Below are 27,899 nucleotides of genomic sequence, written 5' to 3'. Positions count from 1 at the left end.
TAGTAAGGAACTTTTCGGGCTATACATCCTGGTAAGTCTGACGTCTACTAGGAACGGTCTGAGATGATATTTCATTGCAAATTCGAGCGGAAATTGATAATTTTTTCCAATACTAACGATGGGGGTGTCCGTTGTTTGTGAAGATTTCTTCTTCCGTCTTCGATTTTCAGTAAGAAATTATAAATTTACGGCATTCTGATCCAAATATACCGAGCGTCCAAGACTTTTCGCAATTTCGCGAAGACTTTTTTTTTTTTAATTAAGGCAATCTTCATTTCTTCAGCAGAACAATGCTTTTTTGGCCCATATAAGGAAATATTTTTTTCTCTTATGTACTTTAAATTGCAAGGAGTCAATAAAAACCAACAATCCTTTAAGCAAATCCTAATTAAATCCTTAAAAATTTATAAATACCTCCAGTGTACTTATTATTTTAACCACACTAAAAATGGCCATCCAGCACAAATTTAAGCTTAGAATTAAATTAAGGGTGCTCCCAACTTTCATTTTTGATTTAAATGTTTGGCAAAACTGTAATCTTTAAAAATATAAACAATTGACAGTCATACATTCAAAAACATTCGAGATATTTCATAACAAATCAGCATGATGCCTCTGTACTTATTATTTTGACCAGTAGTGTACATATGTACGTAAAAACCGCTTTGCAGGCTGTGAAGTCGCGGTCCATCGAGGGTATTTTTTCGCGATTTTAACAGAATAGGCCTATTGATCGAACAATTACCAAAACATTAATATAAATAATAATAATCACTATTTTTTCAGCTCCTATTTTATCAGAAATTTTAAATAAAAAGTTTCCTTAAGGAAATATAAATCGAGGGAAAAAGAGAATGGTTCGAAAATTGAACATATACCAAAAAATTTGTCTAAATTGTTAAAAAGATAATATATTGACTTCGATGACCGAGAGTCAAACGTTATTTTTGCCCTCGATTTCTATTCCCTTAATGCAACATTCTATCAATGGGCTGATTGAAGTTTTTAAAAATTTGGTACTTTCGGCCCACCCATTGGTTACTCAACGATGTCAAAGTTATGATCTTGGAACCATGCATTGACCTGACGTCCCCATGAAACAGTTGCCGTTTCCAACAAATTCCAGCTAAGTCAAACTATTATGCCATTAATTTGATGTATCCAATATATATATATGTACCTTGACAAACTCCAGCTCCCTACCATTGTGCTGCAACCTACGTACCCCACGGATATTTATACCCAGTACTCTAATTTTACAGCGGTATACAAAAAACGTGTAGAAGTAACAGCCAAAACTAATTTAAATTACATATTGTATTTTTTTTAACAGCATCCATAGGTATTCCGATGTAACTTTGTTTGCCGCCCAGTTCTCAGAGATTATTCGAGCTAGTGTAATCGTATTTTGTGTCGAAAATCTTTGACAACTCAATTCATTTAATCATATAAAACGCGAATAATCATTTAAATGGAAGTTTTGACTTAGAAAATTTGTATAAGCCCTGGAAAGTGCTCTGTCAAATATTCAAAGCGCTCGCTCACTTAGAAAGTCACATTTGCCACCTCTTTTCGACTGAGTCACCGCTGTGCGACGGTTAAATTTCAAGAGGTGGAAGGCATAGCTGGTATCTGTACTATATGGATGGATGGAAAGCCTTAATTAGTTCTAACATCCACCATCAATTGAGCGTAGATATTAAGATTATAAAAGCTAGTGCAACCAGATTTTTTGTGACATCACAGTTATAAAAAATATGTTTTTGCACTTATGCAAAGACTAATGCAGACATAAACGTTCGTCCAAACTAACATGGTAGTATAACTTCATCGTAGATGTTGCAACTAAAAGATAGAGCTTCTGCGATCTACATAAATTTGTGCATTCTAGCAGACATTTAATCCTGATTGTGCCTGAATCAGGCAGGCTCCGGTTTTTACTTACTTTTGAGTTTTACTTTTTCAGCCAAAAGTCATACTTTTAGTTTTGACGCGTTTTGGTATCCGCAGAAGTGTGTTCACGCATAAGTGTGTCCTGTACTGTTAAGATACCCACTAAGTAGTGCCAATTCCCTATTTGATGTTGCACAGACCAATTCTTTCAGGAATTTTTTTGTTTTGCGAGCGCGGGAGCGCCTTACTTTTCGTTTTAAAAAATAAATTGGAAATTTTTTGTGAATGTGAAAACCGGAGACTGCCTGATAATGTGGAATATAAAAGCGAAACTTTATATGCTGTTGAAAAGTTTACTTACCGGTGACTTATAGTTCGCCTCTGGTTTTTCATACACAGCTCGAAACTTTTATTCCGCTTTTGTGGAATTGGAGGTGCGCTTTTTTTCGCAGGTTTTTCTAAAAGAATAATAACACATTAAAAGGTAAAAGACAGATCGTTCATAACCGAACTGAAGACAGAACTAACACAGTTCTGTTTCATCAAAGCTAACCTATAACACTACTCGACAAAATTAAACTTTTTTTTTCCTCAAGGATCCAAACCTACTTTTTCTGATAGATATGAGGATTTAAAATTTTTCAAAGAATTATGGTTTTTTTTTTCTATGGCAGAACTTTTTTTTGAAGAATTTTTGAAGTCTGGTATTTTTTTTAAAGTTTTTTTCAGAGGTAGCGCTTGTATTTTTCACATAACTTAAAACAGCTAGAAGATAAGCCCAACCACTTTGTGATTACAGCTTATCGTCTGGGAAATATAAAGCATTGAAATGCAAAAATTATGATTTTTGTGCGGTATTTTTTTGTGTTAGGTGCGTTAATTTGGCGTCGTTTAAGGTATCGCTAATTAAAATCTATGGAGAGACTTTGGAGCTAAAATTCGTTAACCAAACCTAAAATATGGAAAAAATGAACAAAAAATACATTTTTGAAGGCGGCGGGCCCAACTGCCAATTGGGAACAAAGCAAATGAACAAGGGTTGTACATTTGGTACCTGATCGCGTTCCTTTGCTCCCAATTGGCAGTTGGGCCCACAACCTTCCAACAGGTATTTTTGTTCATTTTTTAAGTTTGGTTAACGAATTTTAGCTCCAAAGTTTCTGGAGCAACTGAAAATTAATTTCTTCGTTCTGGCTATAATTATGATCCGATCTGATTCAGATTCGGCAATCTGGTAGATATGGGCATTCTCTACGATACTGCGTTTTTAGTTTATCTTTAGATTATCTTTGTATCTTTAAAATTGTGCATACCACAGATTTTCGTCCTTTGTGTGGGCGGAAGGGACGGGGTGAAATTTTGAAATACACTTGTAGCAGTGTGATATCACATGAGTGTGGAAACCAAATAGCAAAGTTCTTTACAACCAGACGTAAGATACTAGAGCTATGTGAAAAAAACAAGCGCTACCTCTGAAAAAAGCTTAAAAAAAATACCAAATTTCAAAATTCTTCAAAAAAAAGTTCTGCCATAAAAAAAAAAAATATCATCAAACCATTTCTAAGCCCCAAATCTTTAAGAAAAAGTTGGTTTTGTCCCTTGAGGAAAAATCGTGTCGGGTAGTGTAATTAGACACAAATACTACAAATCATAATTTGTATGACCTAGAGCAGCGATGCCCAAAGTCAGCTTACGGCAGGGAACTCACCAAAACTCACAAACAAAAACACAAATACCAATAAGGGAACAGTGCAAATTCGAAGAAAAGATAACAACAAAATCATAAGAAAAGTCGGGTTAACACCAATCAGAGAAGAGACAAACCCGGTTTTTGCTGGACGGATCGCATACACACAAAGATGTTTGCATGTGTTGGGCTTTCGGTATGCTGGCACACTGCACAAACTGTGTATGCATACAAGAATTGGTTTCCTATGCTGAAGGCAATTACAAAAACAAAAGGGCTCAGAGGGCAATGGGCCTGGGCATCGCTGACCTTTTATTCCTTTCCAATACCGCCCTGCAAAATTGAATAAAAAATTATACGTATGGATGGATTCCGCAGCTGCACTTGGTGTATTTTTACTTGAAAAATCTTTTTATACCCGTACTCAAAAAGAGTTAAGGGGTATATTAGATTTGTGGTAAAAGTGGATGTGTGTAACGCAGAGAAGGAAACGTTTCCGACCCCATAAAGTATATATATTCTTGATCAGCATCAATAGCCGAGTCGATAGAGCCATGTCTGTCTGTCCGTCTTGTTTGACGCCTGGATCTCAGAGACTAAAAGAGCTAGGGCAACCAAATTTGGTTCCCAGACTCATGTGATATCATACTGCTGCAAGTGTATTTCAAAATTTCGCCCCGCCCCCACAAAGGACGAAAATCTGTGGCAAGCACATTTTTAAAGATGCGATGAAACTAAACGCAGTATTGTAGAGAATGACCATATCTACCAGATTGCCGAAGATCGGATCATAATTATAGCCAGAATGAAGAAATTAATTTTCAGTTGCTTCCCCTGCCCCCTCCTGCCAACGACCCATCAACTCATTTTCCTTCTCGCTCGCACACTCTGCCGCGTTCAGTGCGCGAGCAACCTCTAGAGGAGGAGATGTAGAATCTAATTGGAACATGTACAATCTACATGTTAGATGTAGAATATACATTGTATATGTAGATGTAGATAGCAGATGTAGCAAAAAGATGTACTTTTTTTCTAAAATTTTAAAAAATCATAATCTCAAAAATGTATATACTGACTGAGTACGGGTATAAGTAGAGTCGCGTCCCCAGAAGCGACTCACACGTTCCTTCTCGTTTTATCTTCGATTTCAAAGAAAATTAAGATTAGGTCAGTCTTATTTCTAATGATCTACACATATGATCATAATAGGTACACGTTGAAAATTTTCAATTAAATCAGATTTATCGTACTTTATGAGTTGACAAAAAATTTGTTGTTGGTATTTTTTGTTTGTCAATATGTGGCAACTTCTTGACAAAAAAAATTAAATAGGTGAACCCCCTGATAACAGAGCTTTTATCGAGAATGTGAGTTGACCACACATTTTGGATGATCAATATAATAGGTACAGTATTAGTAATTCTTCAATTCTTCAAGTAAATAATTTAGAAATTCTTGCTTGTTTTGCCGTTTAGGTTAAATTTCATCTACTTAAGTCAAAACAAAAACAAATCATTTTTTGTTCCTTACAAGAATGGATCGAAATTCTCATTGTAAAGAGGAGGAAGCCCGATTGGCTCTTAGTTTGAGAAAAGAAGAAGAAATCTCTTCGGGCTATTGAAAAATTAATGAAAAGATCTCATAATTTTGTTAAAAATACATTAAAAAGGAAACCTAGTCAGGAAACTCGCGGAAGACCACAGAAATCAAGAAATACACTTGACCACTACATTATATCTCTGAGCAAAAACGACCCATTTAAGTCGTCAAAGGCGTTTGCAGCAGAAATCGGACAAGAAGTTAGTGCTCCAACGATCCGTAGACGGCTACAACAAGCCAATCTTCCGGGAAAAATAGCAAGAAAGGTTATGCGCCAAAAAAATATAGCCATGAGGCTAACTGTTGCTAAAATTCATAAAGACTGGGCAGGATGTGACGGAGAGAAAAAGTGAAGAAACATTTTGTGGAGCGACGAAACAAAAATAAATTTATTTGGGAATGGAATGTACGACGCCCTAAAGGAAAGGAATTTGATCCACGTTTCAGCAAAAAAAACTGTCAAACATGAAGGTGGCAATATAATGATATGGGGCTGCTTCTCCTGGTACGGCGTAGGTCCTCTTTTCCAGACAACGAACAAAATGAACGCTGAGGTATACAAATTCATATTGGAGAGTGCTATGTTACCTTATGCTGAAGAAAATATGCTTTGCGTTGGGTGTTTCAACAAGATAACGACCCAAAGCATACATCAAGGCTTTTGACCAACTTTTTTGAGGAACAAAAAATTGACGTTTTAAAGTGGCCAAGTCAATCTCCCGACTTAAATAACAGCGGCATTTTCTTTTCGAGTATACATGTTTTTTCTATTATTCTTCGTGATGTTTTGTCATGCATTTATTTCTTATCAGCTTTTCATCTCTAGTACCGTTAGCATTGAGAAGAATGAAAAATGAGAATTTCAACGAAAGTGGATATTTGTGCAAACTTACTCATTTACTTTTTGAGTGGGACACGCTAAGGATCTCGCGGAAAAAACCTATTAAGTAGCTTGTCTAATTTAGGGAAAACGTATTTACTGTGTAATCGTTGTGCACAGTTAAGATTTTAATTCAATTTAAATTACTATTCATTTAAAATGCCCCGCGGAAACGAACTTTCGAAGGAAGAGCAGGTTAAAATCAAAACGATGGCTGATTGTGGGGTCAAAGTTTGTGATATTGCTAAAACAATAAAGCGTCATCGAAGTACAGTAACAAACTTTTTAAAGTGTCCGCAAAAATATGCTCAAAACAACCGTTTGAAACTGGTAGAACAACATAAAGTAAATACTATATTCTATTAAAAATAAAAATAACGAGAAGGAATGTCTGAGTCGCTTCTGGGGACGCGACTCTACTTATACCCGTACTCAGTCAGTATATATATTTTTGAGATTATGATTTCTTAGAATTTAAGAATTTAAAAAAAAATTAATATTTTTTTGCTACATCTGTTATCCACATCTACAATGTATATTACATATTACATCTAATATTTAGGTACAGGTACCATTCAGATTCTACATCTTCTCCGCTAGAGGGCGCTCGCGCACTGAACGCGGAAGAGTGTACGAGCGAGAAATAGAATGAGCCGCGGGTCTCTGGATGAAGTAGGCGGGGGAAGAAACTGAAAATTAATTTCTTCATTCTGGCTATATTTATGATCCGATCTGATTTAGGTTCGGCAATCTGATAGACATATTCATTCTCTTCGATACTGCGTTTTTAGTTTTATCGTATCTTTAAAATTGTTTCTGCCACAGATTTTAGTCGTTTGTGGGGGCGGAAGAGAGCGGGGCGAAATTTTGAAATACACTTGTAGCAGTGTGATATCAGATGAGTCTGGAAACCAAATTTGGTTGCCCTAGCTCTTATAGTCTCTAGGCGCTCATCGAGACAGACAGACAGACAGGCGGACAGATAGACGTGGCTCTATCGACTCGTCTATTGATGCTGATCAAGAATATATATACTTTATGGAGTCGGAAACGTTTCCTTCTCTGCGTTACACACATCCACTTTTACCACAAATCTAATATACCCCTTAACTCTTTTTGAGTACGGGTATAAAATGCCAAAGTTGAAGAAACATGAAAACAGGTAAAAACTTCAACTTTGAGTCGCTATATCTTCAGATATACGAGGGCGGATCAATAAGTCCCTGACATTTTGAACTTCCCGCCACTTAATTGATATGGTAATAATTTGTCTGTCCAAAAGCAATTATTAGCTGATTCCTGTCTAAATTGGAAGAAGCTGCCCCAGTTTTTTTTTGTGATTTAAAGCCATTGATACCAAGCTTCCCCGTGCGTTGTTGAAAAAATGGAAAAAAGTTTATTTCGTGTGCTTATTTTTTGCAGAAAAGAAACCACAACTGAAACCAAGGAAAAGCTTGATATTCACGATATGGTGTTTGCCGATCGGAGATTTAATTTGCAAGATATTCTGGAAGCCATATGCAACAAATGGCTAAGTGGTTTTAATTTTCAATGATCACTTGGGTATGAGAAAGCTTTCCGCAAAATGGCTGCCGCGTTTGCTCACAATCGACCACAATCGAACTCGTGAGACAACTTCGAAGGAGTGTTTGGCTTTGTTTAACCACAATAACGACGAGTTTTTTCGCCGTTTCGTAAACGTGACTAAACCGTGGATCCACCAAAACACACAAAAAATCAAAGCAGTCAAAACAGTAGGTTTCACAGGGTCATCTAGGCAAAAAAAGGCCAAAATGGGTTTTTATACCCGTACTCAAAGAGTTAAGGGGTATACTAGATTTTTGGTAAAATTGGATGTATGTAACACAGAGAAGGAAACGACGTTTCCAACCCCATTGTAGCAGACACAATTTTAAAGATACGATAAAACTAAAAACGCAGCATCGTAGAAAATTACCATATCTATCAAAATGCTGAATCTGATTAAGACTGGATCAATTTTATAGCCAGAATGAAGAAATTACGAGTACGGGTATAAAAGTAAAGTCGCGTCCAAAGAAGCGAAAACAAATTTAATTCATTAATTAAATTCCTTCTCGTTTGGAATGCTCTCGGTATTAACCACATTGATTCTCTTCAGAAAGGGTAAAAGAGACAATCGCGAATATTATGAAAAAATATTGGATCGATTTAATGCGAGGATTTGAAAAAGAAAAGACAGCACTTGGCCAAGAAAAAAGCTATTTTATTTATCCATGATTTGGGCTACGAATTTCTCCTTCACAAACCCCATTCTCTTGATTTAGTACCTAGTGACTATCTTTTGTTTCCAAACCTGAAAAAATTACTCGGCGGAAAGGAATTTGAGTCCAATGATGATGTCATCTCTCAAAAAATTTCTATTTTAAGAACCTCGACAAATCTTTTTTTTTTTGGAAATGATACAAAAATTGGAGATGTTGAAAAATAAAATGTTTGTTTATCCAATAATCTGTTTTTAAACCAAAAGTTCACGGACTTATTGATCCGCCCTCGTATGTATATCTATTCTATCACCACGAATCAAATATCCTGTGAAAGGTGGTAACATTTTCTTAACCTATTATTTTTTGTGGATATCTGCGCTGCAGAGTCTGAGTAAAAATTATGAAATGGCCCGCGACGTTAGGGCAGCAACGCTCCAAACGCTAAAATTCGATTTTTTGTAGGGTTGGTCAACCAAGTTTAGCCCAGCCGATTAGCTATAGATATTTATGAACAATGCATTAAACGACGACTAATTAATGCACCAATACACAAAAAATATAAGGGCACAGGATATATATTTTTTCGACTATTCAGGAGTTTTTAATAACCGAAAATTTTCAGAGAAACTTCGCACAATAATGATCATTTTTGCATTTGAACGCTTAATATCAGCTTTTTATAATGTTCATTACAACCAGATGGAAAATACTTAAGTTACACTTATGAACAAAAAAATAGGTGTCCTTTTTTTTTCAACTTTTAATTTCTAGTTCATATCTTCTCTAATCTCAACAAATCAAAGTTTTTTCAAATCTTATATTAATTTTTATTAATTATTAATTATATTAAGAACGAGAAGGAACGTGCGAGTCGCTTCTGGGGACGCGACTCTACGTACTCAGTCAGCATATACATTTTTGAGCATATGATTTTTCAGAACTTTAAAATTAAAAAAAAAAATTTTACATTTTTTTGCTACATCTGTTATCTACATCTACATCTACATATATTATGTATATTCTACATCTAACATGTAGATTATACATGTACCATTTATATTCTACATCTCCTCCGCTAGGGGTTGCTCGTGCACTGAACGCGGCAGAGTGTGCGAGCGAGAAGGAAAATTAGTTGCCTGGTAGCACTAGTCAACACGATTTTTCCTCAAGGAACAAAACGAAATTTTTCTTAAAGATTTGGGGCTTAGAAATGGTTTGATGATATTTTTTTTTTTCTATGGCAGAACTTTTTTTTGAAGAATTTTTGAAAACTGGTATTTTTTTTTAAAGCTTTTTTCAGAGGTAGCGCTTGTTTTTTTCACATAGCTCTAGTATCTTACGTCTGGTTGTAAAGAACTTTGCTATTTTGAAAAGATAACACTAGTCAACACGATTTTTCCTCAAGGAACAAAACCAACTTTTTATTAAAGATTTGGGGCTTAGAAATTTTTTTTTTTTTTTATGGCAGAACTTTTTTTTGAAAAATTTTTGAAAACTGGTATTTTTTTTATTTTAGCTTTTTTTCAGAGGTAGCGATAGTTTTTTTCCCATTGCACGCGCTTTAAGTTGTCTTCACGTTGAATTTTTAGCTCCAAAGTCTCTCCATAGATTTTAATGAGCGATACCTTAAAGGACGCCAAATTAACGCACCTATACACAAAAAAATAGAGAACACAAGATATAATTTTTTTCGACTTTTCCTGAGTTTTTAAAGTCAAAATTTCGTAAAAAATACCGCACAAAAATCATCATTTTTGCATTTCAATGCTTTATATTTCCCAGACGGTAAGCTGAAATCGCAAAGTATTTAGGCTCAACTTCTAGCTGTTTTAATTACCTTTTCAAAATAGCAAAGTTCTGTACAACCAGACGTAAGATATTAAAGTTATGTGAAAAAAACTATCGCTACGTCTGAAAAAAGCTTAAAAAAAAAATACCAGACTTCAAAAATTCTTCAAAAAAAAGTTCTGCCATAGAAAAAAAACCATAATTCTTTAAAAAATTTTAAAGCCCCATATCTATCAGAAAAAGTCGGTTTGGATCCTTGAGGAAAAAAAAAGTTCGGTTTTGTCGAGTAGTGTAGTTGGTAGGAGGGGGCAGGGGAAGCAACTGAAAATTAATTTCTTTATTCTGGCTATAATTATGATCAGATCTGATTCAGATTCGGCAGTCTGGTAGATATGGGCATTCTCTACGATACTGCGTTTTTTAGTTTCATCGCATCTTTAAAAATGTGCTTGACACAGATTTTCGTCCTTTGTGGGGGCGGAAGGGGGCGGGGCGGAATTTTGAAATACACGTGTAGCAGTGGGATATCACATGAGTCTGGAAACCAAATTTGGTTGCCCTAGCTCATCGAGACAGACAGACAGACAGACGGACAGACAGACATGGCTATATCGACTCGGCTATTGATGCTGATCAAGAATATCTATACTTTATGGGGTCGGAAACGTTTCCTTCTCTGCGTTACACACATCCACTTCTACCACAAATCTAATATACCCCTTAACTCTTTTTTGAGTACGGGTATAAAAAGTAAAAACAGTTTCACAAACCCTTTAATTTACAAGAAATTTAAATATTTCCCTAAATCGGTAAATTTTGGCAGGACACAATAATAGGTGTATGACGCAACCTGTAGCTTATTAAGATAACTATTTGGTTGCAGAAGGTAAAGTATTAGGAAAATATAACTAAATATTGACTTAGCAACCATTAAAATTGTATAAGATAGGCCGTGGTCGTCACTGCAGTGTGGAGGAGAGAAGGCTCATTCGACGACTCCGAAATGAGGGTAAAACTTATAAATCCATTGCCAGGTTAATGAAACGATCTCAAAACGTAACCAATGCCATAAAATCGAAAAAAATAGGTGAAACTAGGGGAGCACCCAGAAAATCATTATCTAAACCCGACGATCGCATGGTTCAGTTGGTTAAATGCGACCCGTTCAAGTCCTCCAGGACGATTGCCAACGAAATTGGGAATATTGTGTCATCACGGACCGTTCGGCGACGATTGGCAATAGCAAACCTACCAGGTAGGATTGCTCGCAGGGTTCCTTTGCTTTGTTCGGCAAAATTACAGATGGAGAAAAAATTTGCACTAGATCGTATAGCCTGGTGCGGACCGGAGGGTGAGAAAAAATAGCTTAATATCCTCTGGAGCGACGAAACCAAGATCAATTTATTTGGAAATGATGCGAAAAGGAATGTTCGTCGTCCAAAAGGCAAAGAATTTGATCCCAGGTACACATGTAAAACTTTGAAATATGAAGGTGGTAGCCTAATGGTATGAGGCTGCTTTTCATGGTATGGTGTTGGTCCAATTCATCGTATTGACGGAATATGGGACAGATTCGTATACAAAGATCTATTGGATACGGTGATGCTACCATATGCCGAGAATAATATGCCACTTTTATGGAAGTTCCAGCAGGATAATGACCCGAAGCACGCCTCTCGAGTAGTAAAGGATTGGTTCCGAGAGCAAAGTGTGGATGTTCTTGGGTGGCCAAGTCAATCCCCGGACCTAAATCTAATCGAGAATCTCTGGAGTGAACTCAAAAGAGAGGTCGGAAAGACTTTTTGACAAAATAAAAATCAACTTTGGGATATTGTCCAAAGAGGAGGTACAACATTCCAATTAGAACTTGTCGCAAGTTAATATCCTCCATGCCAAGACGAATGGAGAAATCCCTGCAAAATAATGGCGGATATACCGGGTATTAGCTGCCAGACACTCAATTTAATATAAAACAGGACCTAAAATATAATTTAAACATTTAAACATGTCCAGCCAAAATTGACGGATTTAAGGAGATATTTAATTTTCTTGTAAATTAAAGGGTTTGTGAAACTGTTTTTACTTTTTCTTTAAAGACAATTAATATAAGATTTGAAAACACTTTGATTTGTTGAGATTAGAGAAGATATGAACTAGAAATTAAAAGTTGAAAAAGAAAAAAAAGCACACCTATTATTTTGTCCATAAGTGTATGTGATAAAAAGAAGCGCTACCTCTGAAAGCATTGAAATAAAATACAGTGGAAGCTCGGAAATTAGAACCACTTTGTTCCTAAGGTGATTATGATATCTGAAAATATTTTTTTTGCACACAAAATGATAAAAGCTAGTTACGCAAGAATTATTTTAACATAAAACTATTTTTGATTTTTTTTTTTAATTTTTAATTTTAGTTTTTTAATTTTCGCTTTGACCTTTGATCACTTTGACCACCAACTAACACAAGTTTCTACAAGCGAATAAAATTACATATGCACATGACCGAATTGTACACACCACGAATAACTCGGCGACTACCATTTTTATTTTTAAGTCAACCGAAGAGGCAAAACAGTGCATGTATTAAGGAAATTCTTCCAGAAATTAGAACGAGAGGTTCTAATTTCAGATTCGTCAATGCAATAAAATTTCCGGTTCTTATTTCCGAACCTCCCATAGAAAAAAACCATAGTTCTTTAAAACAAAATTAAAGAAAAAGTCATCAGAAAAAGTCGGCTTTATTTGAAGCGTAAATAAAAAGTTCGATTTTGTCAAGTAGTGAAATCAACGCGAATATACAAGTGTTAATATTTTAAAGCGGTCGTTACTCGTGGGTTATTAAAATTCGAATATAAAATAAAATTGGTAACAAGTCCAAGTACCATGTCATTTATAGTGTATTTACCATAAAATCAAAAAATCAATCGAACACATTCTTCAATTCACTTTAAAACTTACCACTTAATCGTTCAAAAGTCATATAAGATATTGTCTTTCCCCTCCTTGGGGTGCGGAATGCCAGCTCACGAATAAAACACGTAAGTAATTGAGCTCGATATCCCTTTAGAAAGTCACTTGCAGGATGACTTGGTATACATAAGTACAAATCAATGTCAAACCAATCGCAGTTATTTAATGTTTCTATTAAGTGCTGAAATATATTTAGTTATTGTGATTTGCCACAAAGAATTCTGAAGAAATTTATTTGTGGTAGTATTTCAGTGTTTAAGCATTTGAAATAGTAAACGTGGAAACGTTTGTACTTTTCCGTTGGTTATGCAAAAATTCTGTAAGAGAGAAAAATTAAGTGTTAAATATATAATAATATTCAATTTAATTAAAAACGAGTGGGGAACATTGTGTCACTGCTGTTGCCGCGACTCTACTTTTATAACCGTACTCATTCAGTATATCAGTGAGCTTATGATTTTTGCTGAATTCTTAAATTTTCTATCTGCTTATATGCTATATATTGCTTTATAATAGAACTGCCAAAAGCGTTGGCGAAAATATACCAATTTTGGTCAAAAGATTTCTATATATTTATTTTTTTATATTATATATATTAGGCTGGGCCAAAATTTGACCAACAAATTTACCAGCTTTTGTTCGCCTTCGCTATCGTTCTCTTCATCTATGCTGCTCTCTCGCATTCTTTCTCTCTATCTATCGCTCGTACTCGGCTCAGCAGCAGCCCGAGCTTCTATCGCTTCTTTTGCTCTCTCTCTCGCTTGCATTAGGGCACGGGCAATTCGGCCAGCCTGCCCTTCGTCAGTCTTTAATTGATCGTCATCATTATCGCACTCTACCGTCTTGATCTATCACTCACTTTTCTCGCATATTGAACAGACCCTGCGTCATCAATTCATCGCTTTGATTTGATCAACCGGTACATCTCGATTTTACTTTCGCTACACCTGCACACCACATATTTCGCCTACTTAACAAGAAAAACTGTACACACATTAAGTATATTGAGTCGCTCGACTTCTTAATTTAATCTAAATTCAACAGCTAGTGAAAAAGCTCGCTAGCTCAAAATATACATTAAAAAAAATTTAATTCGTCGGTTTTTTCAAATAATATTGAAACTTAGAAACTATTTCATATTGATAATAAGATTTTTTTTTTTTTAGTTAAAAAAAATATGCTAAAAAATTAACGATTGGCGAAAATCAAGAAGTTCAGCTGAGGATGATATATTTAGTTAACTTGTTCGCAAAAACTTGAACAGGTTTTTTACCGCCAAAAACTGATTAGTGACGATATGAATGGTATTAATGCAATAGATTTCACCAATTATCCAACTCATTCAACAAAAAAATGTTGTTTGAATTTTCTTGATTACAATTTTTTGTTAAATATATACATATATGTAATATATAACAATATATATATATATAATATAATATATACTATATAATAATATATATATATAATATATATGTATATTAGGCTGGGACAAACATTTTTTTTCCAAATCCAAAAGGATTTCCACCCCCTAGTTTTGTTACCTTGGATTCGTTTATACGTGCTCCGGTATTCGTAAGAGTAAGAGTAAGTACTAGCCACCTAGTACCTAATACACTGACGAGCAACACTGTAACACTAATTCAGTACTCTCGCTTCAACGATCTGTATCTTATCTTCTGTTTTAGGCATGCTAAAGATCTTGTTTTGTTGGTGAATCATTTAACTAGGTTTTTTGAAAATTTGAAGTTTTGATACGCCGAAAGAAATATGCCACTGCGGCTATATTTAAGGCAAATATTTTTATTAATAATTTTTTAATAATGTGTCCACAGCCCTTTTAATTGTTTTAGTTTTCCTATGCGATTTGCCATTTTGCGGATGTAGCGTTGCACCATTGCATGGGGAATAGCATACCATAAATCGTTTTCCTCTCCCACAACTCCATCATTGCACTTGGAGAGACCGCATATTTCCCCAGCTGCGATATTAGATGGCTCAATACATTTTTAAATAAGATTTGTATCGGGAGATTGTGGTGGATGCCATAGCATCCAATTTGTTGCAGAGTGCTTAAATATTGTTCCTTTCATACTACTCCATCAATTAACACCAAGGGACCAACTCCATTTTTATAAAAACACCCCCAAAACATAATTGAACCGTGACCGTGCGTGATGGTGACCTCAAGTTGGTTTGGTGACTGGTTTGTGGGATAACTTTATATGGTTCAGATAAAACAAAAATGAATCGTTTTGAGTGTAGACACTCCTGGTATTGGACTAGAGATCCCACTATCCAAGTCCCCAAGTACTGTGCGGCAAACCGTCAAGCAGGAACTCAGGAAAAGTCGAAAAAAAAATTATATCCTGTGTCCTCTTTCTTTGTTTATAGGTGCATTAATTAGGTATTGCTGATTAAAATATATGGAGAAACTTTCGAGCTAAAATTCATTAACCAAAACTAAAAAAAACCCAAAATATTATAAACACAAGAAGGAACGTATGATTCGCTTCAAAAGACGCGACTGTACTTATACCCGTACTCAGTCAGTATATACATTTTTGAGCATGATTTTTTAGAATTTTAGAATAAAAAAAAAATTTTATATATATTACATTTTTTTGCTACATCTGCTATCTACATCTACAGTGCATACATGTACATCTAACATGTAGATTCTACATGTAACATTTATATTCTACATCTTTTTCGCTAGAGGGCGCTCGCGCACTGAACGCGGCAGAGTGTGAAAGCGAGAAAGAGATTGGTAGCGGGTCTCTAACAGGAGGGGGCGGAAGAACAAACAGAAAATTAATTTCTTCATTCTGGCTATTATTATGATCCGATCTAATTCAGATTCGGCAATCTGTCAGATATGGTCATTCTCTACGATACTGCGCTTTAAATTTGATCGTATCTTTAAAATGGTGCATGCCACAGATTTTCGTCTTTTGTCGGGGCGGAAGGCGGCGGGGCAAAATTTTGAAATACACTTGTAGCAGTGTGATATCACATGAGTCTGGAAACAAAATTCGGTTCCTCTAGCTTTTATAGTCTCTAAGATCCAGGCGTCAAACAAGACGGACGGACGGACAGACGGACAGACAGACTCGACTCGGCTATTGATGCTGATCAAGAATATATATACTTTATGGGGTCGAAAACGTTTCCTTCTCTGCGGTACACACATCCACTTTTATCACAAATCTAATATACCCCTTAACTCTTTTTGAGTACGGGTATAAAAATTCTTGTTTTCGTGAAGATAATTAAGTCAATAGCTGAGTCGATATAGCCATGTTTGTCTGTCCATCTGTCCGTCTTGTTGGACGCCTAGATCTCGGACACTATAAGAGCTAAAGCAACCAAATTTTGTGTGCAAAGTCCTGTGACTTCACATTGAATCAAGTTTGTTTCAAACTGTGGTGTGAGAAGAGAGAAATATGCAAATGACAGATGTAGCAAAAAAAAAAATATTAACATAAAATAACCTCAACTCTAACTGACTACTGAGTACCTGGTATAAAAGTAGTGGCGAGGCTTTAGTCGCGGCTCACAATGTTCCCCCTCGTTTTTATACCCGTACTCAAAAAAGAGTTAAGGGGTAAATTAGATTTGTGGTAAAACGTGGAAGTGTGCAACGCAGAGAAGAGAACGTTTCCGACCCCATAAAGTATATATATTCTTGATCAGTATCAATAGCCGAGTCGATAGTGCCATGTCTGTCTGTCCGTCTTGTTTGTCGCCTGGATCTCAGAGACTATAAGAGCTAGGGCAACCAAACTTGGTTTCTAGGCTCATGTGATATCACACTGCTACAAGTCTATTTCAAAATTTCACCCCGCCACCTTCGACGCCACAAAGGACGAAAATCTGTAGCAGGCACACTTTTAAAGATACGATAAAACTAATAACGCAGTATCGTAGAGAATGACCATATCTACCAGACTGCCGAATCTGAATCAGATCGGATCATAATTATAGCCAGAATGAAGAAATTAATTTTCAGTTGCTTCCCCTCCCCCTGCCGCCCACGACAACGCAACTCATTTTCCTTCTCGCTCGCACACTGCCGCGTTCAGTGCGCGAGCAACCCCTAGCGGAGGAGATGTAGAATATGAATGGTACATGTAGAATATACATGTTAGATGTAGAATATACATAGTATATGTAGATGTAGATAACAGATGTAGCAAAAAAATGTAAAATGTCAAATGTTTTTTTTTTTTAATTCTAAATAATTATATGCTCAAAAATGTAAATGCTGACTGAGTACGGGTATAAGTAGAGTCGCGTCCCCAGAAGCGACTCACACGTTCCTTCTCGTTTTTATTTTGGGATAACAAAAATACAGTCTCTAGGATGCCGACTATCAGGAAAAGTCGGGAAACCCATTCGGTGCAAGCTGTTTCGAATATAACCTTTTTTTAACTTTTTTTCTATTTAATTATTTTAATATTACCAAATATGCAAATTTTCAGTTCTGTATCAATATATTTTTATACTCTGACAAACAAAAAATCCACTTCTCGGCCATATTGCACTGTGCGCAGTTAGAAGATGAAAACAGTCAAAAGGACTCACCAAGAATTCATACATACGAATGAACATATAACCAAATAAGGGCAAATAATGGTTCTTGCAAACTAAGCTAAGAAAGAAAGCAAAGTCGATGTAAGAGGTCACGGTCAGCGACGAGGAACTAAACACCCGCGCGCGCCCTCTATCTAAGGGGCGTCAAGACAAACCCCGCCATAGAACGGTTCTTTTGTGCCTCATCTTGGCAATGGTAGTCTTGGCTAGTACATACAGTTGTGTTCAATGACGCACCTCACTACTTTCAAAACTCTTATTGAGATATTTGAAAAGTAAGCATTATAAACATGAAGAAACTCCGTTACATTTGCATTCCATCTTGTTGTTTTTCATGACTTTAGACAACTACTCATGATATCTGCTGTTCAATGAAATAGTAGCGCTGGGTTAAATTTATTTAAAAAAATGCAAAATGCAAAGCAAAGTAATTTAAATAAGTCACCATCCGCAAGCTCAATTCAGATATCGAATAATTTGATGAAAGAAAGTTTTGGATATTGCGGTAATTTTGATTTTGAAGCGTTGAAGAAATCATTTCTCGGTCCAGAAGAGGAGACCTAAGAGTTAAACTAAAAACTTAAGGAAGGAGGTATAATGGGATTGAAAACTAAGCTGTATGCACTCTCACTATTTTATTTAACCCAATTAAATGTAAGAATTCGACTAAAAATCAATTTTGTATGCGAAAAACTTATTTTTTAGAGGATGGTCGGCGATTGTCGAAGGCAAGACCATGTCTGTCAATATCCTCAAAAAGTATGAACAACATTTTTAATCATTCTGTCAGTTATGAGACAGTTCGAAGACGGTTGATTAAACATTATTTGAGTGCAAGAAGTCCCATAAAGCTCCGCGTTTGGGTCTGAGAGTACATGGGTGCACGACTTCAGTTTGGAAACACGCTGTGGAATGTCCTGTGTCACAGTGACAAAAATACTTTTGACTGATGATAGTAAAGTTGTATTTTTTGGTAAGATAGACTCAAAAGAATATGTTTGGCATTCACAGAAATCCGATTACCACCTAAAATCATGAAAAATATAGCATTGGGCATGCTAGGCTGAGCCTTATGGGGCCCAGCTCATATGAGCTAGTACTTTTTAGCCTAGCATTTGAGTATAATATAGTATTGAGGAAAACTGTGTATGTAGGCATACTTTAGAATACATAACATTCATATTACAGTTGAAAAATTCCTGTTAAAAGGATCTTTTAACCGGATAATGACTTGAAACACCCAGAAAAGCTCGCTAGGAATTGATTTTTATCGGAAAAGATCGACGTTTTGCCATGGCCAACTGTCCAACTGGATATTAATCTCATCGAAATCTTATGCTGAAATACCAAATACATTGTTGCAACTGCAAATCCGTCAGCCAGAGCAAAATTTTAGCAAGTGGTTCAACGATTATTGGCTCAAATTCTATTGAAGCGTTGGCAAGAGATTAATGACCCATGTTCGGCCGGTGCAAGTTCGCAATGAAAACCAAATTGATAAAAAACTACATATTAAAGCTCAAGAAACATGAAGAACATGAGATATATGTTTTTATTTGAGTTTCGTTGTTTTTTTTAATTTTCTAAAAAACACTACTATTTCATTGAACAGCATATTTCATGGGAATTTGGGTTATGTCATGTAAAACAAGAAGATGGAACTCAAATGTATGGATATTTTTTTCTAATGTTTTCTAATGCTAACAGTCCAGTCTATTTAAAAAGGTATCGTTTGTTCAATTTGGATAACTGGAAGTGTCTCAAAAAGAGTTTTGAAAGTGATGAGGTGCGGCACTATTTCATTGAACACAATTGTATGTACTGCTTTCACTGGAGGAATGTGTACGACGATGTAATGATGACTGTAATCGAGGCTAAGCCATACAATTTTTCATACACTGTTTGGACGTACATACATACATATGTAAATGTATTCTTTTGTTTGTAGAAATGTGATATGCTTATATGTATACAAAGTCAGCATTAAATAAGGATATGCAAAATATTTATTAATTTAGTCAGATGCATTTATTAATTTACTCATAGGACTATGGCCCATCTCCATATAAAAATATACTTGAACACTTCCCAATATATTATGTACAAAACTTATTGAGAAAAATTAATCACAGAACTCACTTATAAACTCGACACATATATGTATGTGTATGTACAAAAATTTGTGTAAAAGCCACGCCACATTTTGAGGTTGTGTTTAATTTGAATTTATATGCTATATTGTTACCTTCTTTATTTCGTAAAATTTTTAGAATATAATACTCAAAGTGGTCAAAGCACATCAAGTGACTTGCATTAACTTAAGCGATTTGGGTAAATATTTCCATAAAAATGTTAAAACGAACGAAATTTTCTTTGTTCAGTATGACCGCAGTGCAAAAAAATACATATTTTATTTAAAAGGTGAAGACACAAAATAGCTACGGGTGTTCACGTCTTACCATAGCAATCTAACAAGATAATTTTTCATATATGTAATATGTACATATGGCGAGAAGTTATAGCCTATAGCCACACAGCACATCTATGAGGAACGGTGGGAATTTTTAAAATATATGAAACTCCGATTCCCACTGGCACCATTCACCATCCATGAAAAAAAACTGATGCAAACTATAATACAAATAATTATTAATTTTATTGCAATGGTTATGAATTTGATTCAGCACCAAAAAATGTATTTATTTATTCTTGCACAATCTAAGCATTTTGCTGGACATGGATGATGATAATAATGTGGTCAACATTGACGGGGAGAATTTATTGTTTCAGCCATAGCATTGTATACTTTGGGCTCTTTTTCTGAGTACAGAACAGTCGAAAGGCTGTCAGCCAACAGCGTGTGCAATATTCATAAAAGAATTCCCAGAGGATAGTCCACAAGTCCAATTTGATATATTTTGCCAGCAAAAACGAAGCAAATGAAATATATAACTAACTAACTATATAACTAACAAATAGAATCTAATTAATGCAGCATTATATGAAGGAGAATTATATGGATATTACAATATATACAGGGGTGCCACAGAAATCACTAGTGAAATGGGAAACCGCACAGAGGATTTCCGCTTCAAAAATTCCGCCGTGCCACAGAATTCCGAGCGATTTAATTTTTGTTAGCATTGTCACAAACCAAATTCGAACTAAGGCTAGTGCTGACACCTTTCACGATTCAATTCGAATAGGGTTAATTTCGCAGTTTTACTATTTAAATCATATCAAAACAATTGGTTTTTATTTTTTTCTTTTATGGTATAAAATAATTGATTTTTCAAAGCTGTACTTTTTAATTTCAAAGCAAAACAACATTCCATATCGAGTCAATTAAAACAATGTACTCGGCAACTCTAGCAGTTGTCTGGCAACTCTCCATGCATGGCAGCAATCAGCTGCTAAAAAATAACACACATGTGAATTTTAAGGTAAACTTAATTAAATGCTTTTACCGAGACTGTTGGCCATCGAAGAACTACGGAGGCAACATATTAGAATACAAACCTTGCAGGGAAGGCTTCTCAGATGCGCATCGGACTCGTTTTCACGTTCAGACGATACGTATGTGGTTTTTGTGATTGTCTTCTCAAACTACTGCTAATTTAGTTCATTACAGTTACCAGTTTTTGGTATAATGATCGCTAGGCTTCTATTTGAGCTGGCGTGGGTCTGCGCTTAGCCGAACAGGGGTTTTTGACATAAATGCAATGGCAATAATGTGAAGAAATTTTTTGTTAGTTTTGTTTTGGCATTTTGAAGCGATGCCATCTGGTAGAATTACAAATGACTACAAATGTTTTCATAGTTTGCTCAAAAAGTATGCACACGTTTGACGTAAAGGAAGTTTTGTCATGATCACCTGGGTGTAAAATCCGGTTGGATCCGTTGGAAAATTTGTTCTTTTACCCCATACTGGGCATAAGGTGCGATCCCTAGACACGTGTTCCTTGCTATTGCATAGTAAGAAAGAGGGTCCGGTTGTGGAAATAGTTTTGTTTTTCCTCATAACCTTTGACCAATTGCATATTATACAAACATATGTGTACCAATTTAAAGCTAGAGGTATTAGCTAACTATCAATGAATAACTAAATTGATTCCTTCATCCAGAAAAATTGTATCAAGTATTTAGTGAAGTAACCTTTTTCGAGAAAAAAAATATAATCCTAGTTGTGGACCACCCTGAAAAATCCACTAAAAATTACAAAATATGAAAGAAAAACACCAAAAATAACGAGAAATCGAGCCTACTGGCATAAAGAAATAGAAGGATGACCCTTTTTGACATCAATCATCGGAATTAGAGTCGCAATGCTTGCAAGTTAAGTTACTTGTACGCATATGAAAGCACTTCATATGCACCAGACGATTACATTTATTACATTCTTCTTGCACATTCTAGCAGACAGATGATGCAAAAATCCTAATCATCGTCCAAAAGAGCCTTGTTTCGCTTAGCTGCTGGTTTGGCTAATGATGCCTGCCGCCCACGCTTTTTCTGGCAGAAACAGATGCCTGCATATTTTTATAGCTTCAAATCTTTCTTTGCTGCTTTTTCCTTCAAAGAAACAATGCATTCAGGAGAAGTAAGCACGGAGCTTTCCAACGGCTTTCTACCACCTACATGGTGGTATGGTGGCCCTTTGCAGAGGACCAATTTCTTCCAAAAGTGATAGGCAGCTCGTTGAAGATGCACAGTGGTCTAAATATTGTTTACTTGTACTACATTACCATTAACAACGATATTATGCAGTTTCTCAACCAAATACACGCATTAAATAAAAAACGAGAAGGAACGTGTGAGTCGCTTCTGGGGACGCCTCTGAGCTTGATTTTTCAGAATTTTATAATTTACATTTTACATTATTTTGCTACATCTGTTATCTATGTACATCTACAATGTATATTCTACATCTAACATGTTGATTGTAATTGTACCATTTAGATTCTACATCTTTGTCGCTAGAGGGCGCTCACGCACTGAACGCGGCAGAGTGTGCGAGCGAGAAAGTGAATGAGTAGTGGGTCTCTACCTGGTGGAGGCGGGGGAAGCAACTGAAAATTAATTTCTTCATTCTGGCCATAATTATGATCCGTTCTGATTTGGCAATCTGGTAAATATGGGCATTCTCTACGATACTGCGTTTTAAGTTTTATCGTATCTTTAAAATTGTGCCTGCCACAGATTTTCGTCCTTTGTGGTGACGGAAAGGGGCGGGCGAAATACACTTGTATCACGTGAGTCTGGAAACCAAATTTGGTTTCTCTAGCTCTTATAGTCTCTTAGATCCAGGCGCTCATCAAGACGAACAGACAGACAGACAGACATGGCTCTATCGACTCGGCTATTGATGCTGATCAAGAATATATACATTTTATGGGGTCGGAAACGTTACCTTCTCTGCGTTGCATAAATCCACTTTTACCACAAATACAAATACAACTACCTTAACTCTTTTTTGAGTACGGGTATAAAAAACTGTGGCAGGAATTTTTCGTTTAAAGCTTAAAATAATGAAGACAAAGACAAATATGAAGGACAATTATATGGATATTATAATATATTATTTTTATTAATTTTCATAAATATAAAACAAATATTGTATTCAAAACTTTTTTTCTTCACGGTGGTCGGCACGTGAGGCGTCGCCATCTGCTGCTGCTGATAGTCAGACAGGTAATACCTTGCCAATAAAATATTGGGGAGCCCAGGATATGCCTGGGGAAGAGCGACCCCAACCGAAGAAGTGCATTTTATCAACTTTAAACAAAACCAAGCAGCTGTCGGAGCAGTGTAGCCGTACGGAATGCAGTGCACACCTCTGGTCACACCGCTGGCCGCTAAAAGAATATATGAAATTTGTTTGCTAGCAAACAGTTTAGAAAACAGTTTGGCTTTAAAGTAAACAAAGTTTATGAAATGTATTTCTTCCCCCGGACCCGCTCCTACCCAGGCATATCCTGGCTCGCCAATATTTGATTGCCAAAGGAATGTGCCTGGCTATCAGCAGCAGCAGATGGCGACGCCTCCCGTGCAACCCCGCATCATAGCGCGGAGAAAACATTTTTTGAAAACAATATTTGTTTTAAATTCATACTTAAATTGTACATTAAGTTATAATATCCATATAACTGTCCTTCATATAGCTGCCTTTATTAGATTCTATTTGTCTTCATTATTTAAATATTTATTTTTTTTATTTCTTTTCGATCATTTTCAAATGCAATCATAAATATTTGACATTCACAACGAAAAAATGGAAATGCTACGTAAATGTAAACAATGACAGACAGGAAAATGGGAAAAACAACTCCACACAGTCCATTAGCTGTTTCCGGTTTTTGTTTTCGAATAAATAATACTTGAAGAAAGAGAAACTTTTATATGTAATATGAATAAAGGATATATGCATTTTCTTCTTATTCCTATGCATTATAATTTAATAGCCTTTTTACACTGGGCGCGTCTGCTATCGATATCGGCAGAGACGCAATGAAGCACAAAAGGCGTTTACATTGGGAGACGTGCGTCTTGAATTTGGATTTGGTTGTTTGATGACAAGGAAAGATACACAAATTTTTGAAAATCAACAGAATTAAGCAAGACGTCAGGAAAATGGACGAAAAAGAATTGATTCTCATATTTAAATATTATTTTCAGACATTTCATTGTAGAGTTTGTGGGAGTTCTTCTTCAAATTATGAAAACCACCGAAGTTCGTCTCCAGCAGTGTCTTAATGGCATCAGGGGGTCAGAAAAATTTCATATGATAATAATACAATCAGTTTCAAGTATTTTATTTAATGACTTTATGTATATTTTCACCTTTTTGCACAATCATACATTTTTAGCGCCAAAATTTGATTTTTGATCTAAAATTTTTTGTTGTTATTAGTGGTGATAGTTGCGCTGATAGGCAGAAAATCCCAAAAATGAGCAAAAGCAATCGAATATATCGAATAGACGCACATGAATCAGAAACTGACGCAACTTTTCGCCACCACTAGGGTCCTATGCTTAACCTATGTAAAAAAACTGCGTCTCCGGCAAGACGCCAAGAAGCATGACGCAGCCCCAATGTAAACAGCCTATAAAAGCCATTAAAAAAACAGGCAGCCAGTTGAAGTGGTCTGCTGAAATGTAAAATATTTTAATTTATATTTGGCAGGAGAGTATCGAGGGTTTGCAGGGACCTCGGAAGAAATCCCATTTATATATATAGAGATACATATATATTTTAATGTTTGGGGGTTTCTACTACGAAAATAAAAAAAAACTTATTTGGTTAAATATACAATAAAAAAAAATTGGATTCGTCGGTCTTTTCAAATAATATTGAAACTTAATTGTCCCGTCCATGATAGCGGCTGGAATCGAACATATCATTCATTTACATATCTACGCCAGGCCTCGTCGAAATAATTAGTTTTCGACTCATGAAATCATTTGTAACAACATTATTAACTTGAGCAAAATAATATTATGGGGCTGTTGAACGACAGCCAACACAATTGCCAAAATATTATCCATTCTCTCTCAATAAACAATAATATTTTCCTCACAAATCTTAGTTATTTTATGCTCATCCAGCTGTTTTTCATGTATGGTGGATGGTGTCAGTGTGTATCGGTGCTTCACATCCCACCGTTCCCCAGGGAAGGGTTCAGTATGGAGAGGGTACTAGAGATAATTGTAATTGAAAACATAAAGAAAACAAAACAAAAAAAATGACCGAAAAAGCCAGCTTGTGATTAATTGAGTAGGTTTTCACATCAAAGTTAATGAAACTATATGTCAATTATATTTTTGTTCATTAAATTTAGATTATAAAATCGCAACACAATTATTTGGAGACGTCCTTCTATAAATAAATATATAATTTTTTGGTCTCGGTGGACCTCGTCAGAGAAATGCACATTTGCTGACGCTGCTTGAGAGCCCAGCGCCAATAAAAGGATGCCACGGAAGGGCGCCGAGAGGGGGAGAGAACCACGCGAGTTTTACGGCAGGCAGCGCTGCGATGCCCGAAGGAGAGCCCTCGTTCAATTGCGAGAAAAGAAGAGGAGTTAGTTGGTGTGAGAAACGGGAAGGAGTACGGAAGGAGCTGAAGTTACCGCAGCATATACGTGTGGAGATCTTTATCTTTGTGATGCGGGAATTTGGAGGATTATCCGGTGAGTGTACTCGCGTCGAAAGACATATAGTTTGCCTGCTAGAACTTCAAAAGTTGCTCTGACCAGCTCGCCACTACCGATTAGCAATTTTCGGCTGCACTTCTCTCATTCCATCGGCAAATGGATTCCCTCAAAAGGCGAACAGAAAAGTCGATCAGAGAATCGCCTGCTGTTGCTTGGGTCTCGACAAGATAAATTTTCTTGTGGACGGGATTATGGCGTAGACTGAGTTTAATTTCCCCAGCCAAAGCCAATTTACAAGGAGAAGAGAACCACAAGACCACACGTCAAACTATACCAGTCCAGAACCAGAATCACCTCACAGCTCGCTACTCGAGAACAAGCTAATAATGCAAAGCAGGCTTATGAAAATGCAAGAACAGATGTTCAAAAACTATCAGTCATCAACCTTCCAAAATGCTCTTCCGTGTAGGTATTTGGAATGCGTCGGCCATAGCCAACCAAAAGCCTAGAGCTTAACCCGTATAACAACAAAAAATATCGATATAATGCTCCTCTCAGAAACTCACTTTTGTAGCAAAACAACCCTTTAACCTTGGGATATGAGCTTCACACTGCAATCCACCCCTCCCCTCCTCCACCGACCAACAACCGTTTCTCATGGAAATACACTCCCCTTGTCGACTACCCCGCCAATATGAAGCTCCTGCATAGTCGAGCAAACATTGAGATGTTTCAAACTTATCTGGAAGATCACATTTGTCTAAACGTCAAAATTGAGTCACCAGAAGACATTGGCGCAGCAGTACACACGCTTAACAAACACACAGCTTTCTTCGCAGAGCCACCCACAACAGAGGCGCCCTCGGTCCGACCTTCTGCAACACGAGACCCTCTAATTGAAAACCTTGTGCGAATAAAGAGACGCAGAAAGCAGAAATTTAAACGAGAAGGAACGTGTGAGTCGCTTCTGGGGACGCGACTCTTCTTATACCCGTACTCAGTCAGCATATACATTTTTGAGCTTATGATTTTTTAGAATTTTAGAAAAAAAAAATTATTTACTTTTTACATTATTTTGCTACATCTGCTATCTACATCTACATATACAATATATATTCTACATCTAACATGTAGATTGTACAGGTTCCATTTAGATTCTACATCTCCTCCGCTAGGGGTTGCTCGCGCACTGAACGCGGCAGAGTGTGCGAGCGAGAAGGAAAATGAGTTGCGTTGTCGTTTGCTGGAGTGGGCAGGGGAAGCAACGGAAAATTAATGTCATTCTTCATTCTGGCTATAATTATGATCCGATCTGATTGAGATTCGGCAATCTGGTAGATATGGGCATTCTCTAAGATACTGCGTTTTTGGTTTAATCGTATCTTTAAAATTGTGGCTGCCACAGATTTTCGTCCTTTGTGGTGGCGGAAGGGGGCTGGGCGAAATTTTGAAATACACTTGTAGCAGTGTGATATCACATGAGTCTGGAAACCAAATTTTGTTACCCTAACTCTTATAGTCTTTGAGATCCAGGCGTCAAGCAAGACGGACAGACGGACAGACAGACATGGCTCTATCGACTCGGCTATTGATGCTGATCAAGAATATATATACTTTATGGGATCGGAAACGTTTCCTTCTCTGCGTTACACACATCCACTTTTACCACAAATCTAATATACCCTTTAACTCTTTTTTGAGTACGGGTATAAAAAGGCATACGTTGACAAAAGCAGTTAACAATTCGAATAAATGTTAGACAGTGCAGATTAGGCTGGGTCAAAATTTCATCAAATTTTTTTTTTTTTCAATCCTTTTTTCCCCCCTTTGTTGCTGTTTGTTAAAAAATAAAATTATAAAATGTTTTTCCAATGTTTAGTTTAATGTTTGGGGGTTTGTACCACGAAAATAAAATAAACGTTTTTGGTTAAATATACAATAAAAAAAAATTAGATTCGTCGGTCTTTTCAAATAATATTGAAACTTAATTGTCCCGTCCATGATAGCGGCTGGAATCGAACATATCATTCATGTACATATCTACGCCATGGCTCGTCGAAATAATTAGTTTTCGACTCATGAAATCAT

At 36.2% G+C, this 27,899-nt stretch overlaps 2 protein-coding genes across 3 annotated transcripts in view; one reads left to right on the top strand and one right to left on the bottom strand.

Moving 5' to 3' along the window:
• The window catches only part of LOC111079321, a 38,630-nt gene extending 18,528 nt beyond the window's left edge, over window positions 1-20,102 (bottom strand). Inside the window, exons 1-3 of one of the 2 annotated variants that reach the window (XM_022374470.2) lie at window positions 19,798-20,102; window positions 13,051-13,379; window positions 2,255-2,351 (exon numbers count right to left, since the gene is read on the bottom strand). In XM_022374470.2, the coding sequence (XP_022230162.1) occupies window positions 2,255-2,351; window positions 13,051-13,072 (119 nt within the window). In that variant the 5' untranslated portion in view covers window positions 13,073-13,379; window positions 19,798-20,102. The remainder of the gene's footprint in view (window positions 1-2,254; window positions 2,352-13,050; window positions 13,380-19,797) is intronic. The other variant, XM_022374471.2, reaches the window with a different exon arrangement.
• Window positions 20,103-25,560: 5,458 nt separating this feature from the next.
• LOC111079325 lies at window positions 25,561-26,182 on the top strand. Its single transcript, XM_022374474.2, has 2 exons — window positions 25,561-25,847; window positions 25,914-26,182. The coding sequence occupies exons 1-2, from the start codon at window positions 25,694-25,696 to the stop codon at window positions 26,069-26,071; spliced, it is 312 nt and encodes a 103-aa protein (XP_022230166.1). The 5' UTR covers window positions 25,561-25,693; the 3' UTR covers window positions 26,072-26,182.
• The last annotated feature ends 1,717 nt before the right edge of the window (window positions 26,183-27,899 follow it).

Source organism: Drosophila obscura, unplaced genomic scaffold (genome assembly GCF_018151105.1).
Source record: "Drosophila obscura isolate BZ-5 IFL unplaced genomic scaffold, ASM1815110v1 contig_58, whole genome shotgun sequence".
NCBI lineage: Eukaryota > Metazoa > Arthropoda > Insecta > Diptera > Drosophilidae > Drosophila > Drosophila obscura.
Note: the sequence above shows the minus strand (reverse complement) of the source record. Positions and strands in the feature narration are given on the sequence as shown.